Genomic DNA, 4,985 nt, shown 5'->3' with positions numbered 1-4,985 from the left:
GTGTGCCTTAATAGTCAAATTTATTAAAATGACTCAAATGTAGGAAGCAGAAACTTTATCCTGGTAATCCAACAGTCCTGCATCATTTCACCAAGCACATGATGAATCTGTCTCTGTCTCTCTTTCTCATAATGTAAATGACATCTTTCATAACTGGAATATAAAAATCCCTCACATCAGTGGATCATTCATTCAGAGGGAAAGTCAGACTTTTATTTTAATATTCAAATCCTGACCAGGACAAAAAGAGCTCTCTATACTGTATTTCAATATTTACCTGAGAGCTGTCTTTATGAACACATCGGATAGAGAAGAAATTATCACATGTAAGTTTAAAAACTGTAATATCATTTCATGATTGTGATACAGAGGTGATGTGTAGAGAATATTTAAAATAATTTGTGATGTGTTACAAAAAAGAAACTTTTATCTTGCACAACTTTTACTGAAAAGACTTGTGAGCTTAAAATAACAAGAACTTCCAAGATGAGTAACATTAATGGTTTCATTACCTTCTCCATGAGCTGCTGAATTATTAAAAATGAATTCATTTCTGTTCTGGTTCATAATGTTCACACTATTTTTCTTTATCTAGCTTTCTGTTTAATCCATCTTTTCTTTCCTGACGTAAAGTGTGCATCGAAGAAGTTCTGTTCAAATCTTTGTTTCCTTGAGTAATAAAACATCACTTTCATCTGTCAGATCAAAGATGCAGTGGAGTCTGTATCTGCTTATTCTGATGGGTAAGTGGATTGTTTAGTCAAATATACGGTTTTTAATTTAAATAAAATGACTGTAGATTACTACTTAATTACTACTGATTACTACTTGACATGTTTTTTTTTTAATTTCTGTTTTAAAAAAAATCTTATATAATACCTCTGCAGGCACTTTGTTTTATACCTTATATGTATGTGTGTATTTGTACTTATTTGACTGTTACTCTCAGTTCTGCATAAGATTTCCAATGTACCTGGACCTATTGTATGTATGAAAGGGGCAAATAAAGGACTTTAGCTTAGATTCACTCAGTCTTCTCATATGTGCACAATCACTGCAGTCAGAGTCTCATTTATGTGACAGTTTCAACCTTATGTTTGATTTGCTAATGTGACTTTTTTGTTTATCATATTTCTGTATTTCAGGTCAGTGTTGCTTCTTTACATGCCGCCTGTATGAGTACCACTTTATTAAAGAAAACAAGAGCTGGTATGAAGCACAGAGATACTGCAGAGAGAAATATACAGACCTGGCCAAAGTGTTTGACATGACAGACATGAGCAGACTCCGTAACTCCGCACAGAATCAAGGAGAAGCCTGGGTTGGACTGAACAACACAGGTGGAAACAGGATGTGGCGTTGGTCTCTGCCAGGAGTGGAATACATTCATAATGACAGCAGCTGGAATCTGAAAGGAAGAACTACTAGAGAACTGCCTGGAAACTGTGGGAGGATAAGAGACAAGCTGGTAGATGTTTCATGTGACAGTACTATGTGGTTCATCTGCTATGATGGTGAGGAGATGTACATAATATTAAATAATATTATAAAATCATGATATAAAAATATAATTGAATCACATAATTGTAAATTGAGAAAAAAGACAAACAAATTATTGGGGGATGTCTTTGTGTGTTTTTCTGTTTGTTTCACAGAAAAGAAGAAAGACAATAAAAAATTGTATTTGATTGAAACACCTATGAACTGGACAGAGGCTCAGAGCTACTGCAGATACCATCACACTGACTTGGCCAGTGGACTCGATCAGGTAGATGGAGAAGAAATGAAGGCCCTGTTCATTGGCCGTAGCATGAGTGTGTGGATGGGTCTGTTCAGAGACAGCTGGAGGTGGTCAGATGGGAGTAATTTCTCTTTCAGATACTGGGATATGCAGTTATTCAATGATGAACAAAGCAACAAGAAATGTGCTATGACTCTGTTAAACAGATCAGGAAACTGGAGCTCTGATGAATGTGACAAAGAAAAACCCTTCTTCTGTTATGATGGTGAGTTTTTATCAACATGTGTCTGATTGGTTTCTCTAAAACAGGGGTGCCCAATCCCGGTCCTCGAGAGCTACCGTCCTGCAGCTTTTAGATGCATCCCTACTCCAACACAGCTGAATCAAATGGTTTGATCTCTTCAGCATGCCATCATGTTTGGCAAAGGCCTGATAACAAGCCATTCATTTGATTCAGGTGTGTGGGAACAAGGATGCATCTAAAAGCTGCAGGACGGTAGCTCTCGAGGACTGGGATTGGGCACCCCTGCTCTAAAAGGAGGATCACTGGAATCACTGACAAGATCCAGCTGAACATGTTGTATAGTTTTCCTCCTCCTACATCTGCATGTTTGCTGAATTAATCTCATAAACATGAACACACTTAGTTGACAGTCAGATGACTTTAAATATCTGTGGGATAACTTTGAGCTACTTTTATGTTCAACCAACGTTTTAAAGTCTCTGTTGTCTGTAAATATGGAGAGAAGTTGTTTTGGATTCCTAAAAGTTTAAAAACACAAATATTTCAGGATGTTGTCGACCTGTCTGCACAAAGTTCATTATTGTTATTATACTGGTTTCTACTGAGGGCAGAGTAACACACACGCTTTTTCTAGGTTTTTTTTTTTTTAATTGGAACAAAATAAACAGCACAGAGAGTTTCTCATGTTTACAGCTCACTAGATTCAACTGAATGTGTTGTTTTTTCTTTATGGCAGATAAACTGATCCTGATCAAAGAAAACAAGACCTGGGAGGAGGCCTTGGATTACTGCAGAGAGTCTCACAGGGGACTGGTCTCCATCACTAACCTTCAAGAGCAGGGATGGGTCCAAGACAAAGCCAAGAATGCCTCGAGTCCTTTTGTCTGGCTCGGCCTGCGCTACTCCTGCACTCTGGATCTGTGGTTCTGGGTCAATGACAAGCTGGTCTGCTATGAGAAGTGGAGCAGAGAGGGAAAGACTGAGGATTGTGGCAGGGCTGTGGGCATGCAGAGTGGAGGACAGTATGAGTGGGTCAGTCAGAGAGACAATGAGACATATAATTTTGTTTGTTTTAAATAAGATTTCTGATGTGTGTCACTGGCTCTTTTTTTTTTTTACTGGCAAAAGTTCAACTAATAGAAAAACAACAAACAAAAAAAACAAACAAACATTGTTGTAACCAGCAAAAAATTGGCAATATCTGATATTCACTAAAGTAAATATAGTTTCCTTTTGACTGCCTGATTCAGTGATATCATATTTACTTACTTTCTTTATTATTGCTTCATTACTCCATTGTTGCACTTTTGTTGTTGGATGTCAGAAACGATGTTAGTTTTGGTTTTCATATTTGCTGTTTATTTTTTATCTTTGCAATATTTTTGTCTTTGTGCACTTACACTTATAAACTGGTCTTAATGATAATATTTCTAAATATTAAAATCTAATCCAACAAACCAGAGCATTTATTGTTAGATTTGTATTGTTGATTGTCATATATGCTTAGAGTTTTATAATTAGTTTAGATTGGTAGAGGTTTGATCCTTAATAGTCTGCAAACTTTGTGTGCATTCCAGAGCACTCTGGGAGCATGGGAGAGGTCGTACCTTGTCTTATTGTTTTACGGTAGGATAAATGTAGCTATATCTGTTTTAGTCTAAGTGCCTTTTGTTTAAATGAACTGCTGGACTTCCAGACCAGCAGGGTTAGGGAAGTCTTTATGGGGTCACACACACACACACACACACACATACACGCACACACACACAGGCAAGGTACTCTTTGTTTGTATGTAGACGTCATATGTTAATGAACCTATGCATATTCATGTAACCTCAATAAAAGAGCAGTGTTACGGGGGAGCGGGCGAGAACAACTGGGGTCAAGCGAAGGAACGGCGTTTGTCCGGTTCTCTCCCGTGCACGAGAAACATGAAGAACTTTGCCTACTCGTGTCTTGCTTTGCTGTGTAATTAAATTGTCCTTAACGTTCCAGCGAATAGGTTTATGCTACAAACCTATCATTTATATTGTAAACTGTCACAAAAACCATGTAACTACTTTTTGTCATAATGATCTCCTGTTTAAAGTGACATGCTGTAAACCGATGATCTGCCTGTCATTATAAATAAATACTCAGTTGCAAGTGTAACAGTCTACACTCCTTACAAGAGTTCTTGGTACATTTATTTATACAGGAAATTCTTTATAGTTCGACCCTAATGAAAAAAAAGTCATATTCTCAAAAACTGCTTCATTGACCTGAGAACTCTTGGCATTATCCAAGTGATCAGTCTCCAACTTGCAATTAAAAATGTCCTTACAGTCCAAGATAGAGCAGAAGAGACCCACTCATCTGTGCCTGATGAAATTTGAATGATTTCCTTTGTGTACATCATGAGGAAATTTGAAGCCTAAACCTCTGAGTGTCACATGTCAAGCATTATCATCATGCACTTAGATCAGCGGTTCCCAAACTTTTTTTTTTTTGCTGGGCCCCCCTTTGTTTTACAAGAAAAATGTTCGCGCGCACAAACACATCCTCCAACCACACACACACATATTTTGCTCCATTGCGGTTTTTTTCACACCTCAAACATTTAGTAAACAATTAAGCAAATACAAGTAATCTGCAATAAATTACAGGTAGTAATAAAATAAACTACTAACTCTTTTACGCACCTACACGGGTATTTTTGAAAAACGCAGCTGTTTCGTCCACACGTAAACCGTGTTTCGAATCACCGAAAACTGAGATTTTTGAAACTCTTTTTTTGCGTTTACGTGTGGACGAGTGTTGAGTATTGCAGCATCGACAGCGATCAACTCGAAGGAAAATGACGGAGGCAAAAATGTCCTTAATATTTTGGGAACTTTATTCCTCATCAACACGCGGCAAAACTTTTCTCATGGGTGCCATTTTCGTTGTGGTCTACTTTTTTTTTTTTTTTAGGGGCGTGATGACGCAGCATCCGTGCTCTTACAATGAAACAGTGCCTCC

The 4,985-nt window shown here is 37.6% G+C and overlaps 1 protein-coding gene across 2 annotated transcripts; it reads left to right on the top strand.

The window, feature by feature from the left end:
• Window positions 1-271: 271 nt before the first annotated feature.
• LOC146714362 (C-type mannose receptor 2-like) lies at window positions 272-4,125 on the top strand. Of its 2 annotated transcripts, none has more exons than XM_085450847.1 (5): window positions 272-326; window positions 634-743; window positions 1,146-1,514; window positions 1,656-2,006; window positions 2,722-4,125. In XM_085450847.1, exons 2-5 carry the CDS (start codon window positions 710-712, stop codon window positions 3,063-3,065), a joined length of 1,098 nt encoding a protein of 365 aa, XP_085306973.1. In that variant the 5' UTR covers window positions 272-326; window positions 634-709; the 3' UTR covers window positions 3,066-4,125. The 2 variants fall into 2 exon arrangements, with proteins under 2 accessions (XP_085306973.1, XP_085306974.1); XM_085450848.1 differs by having other exon boundaries at window positions 278-326; window positions 703-743.
• The last annotated feature ends 860 nt before the right edge of the window (window positions 4,126-4,985 follow it).

This window comes from Copadichromis virginalis, linkage group LG3 (assembly GCF_057382275.1).
Source record: "Copadichromis virginalis isolate Kocher_CV1m ecotype Utaka linkage group LG3, C_Virginalis_male_GT1.1, whole genome shotgun sequence".
NCBI lineage: Eukaryota > Metazoa > Chordata > Actinopteri > Cichliformes > Cichlidae > Copadichromis > Copadichromis virginalis.
This window is presented reverse-complemented; position numbering and strand designations above follow the sequence as displayed.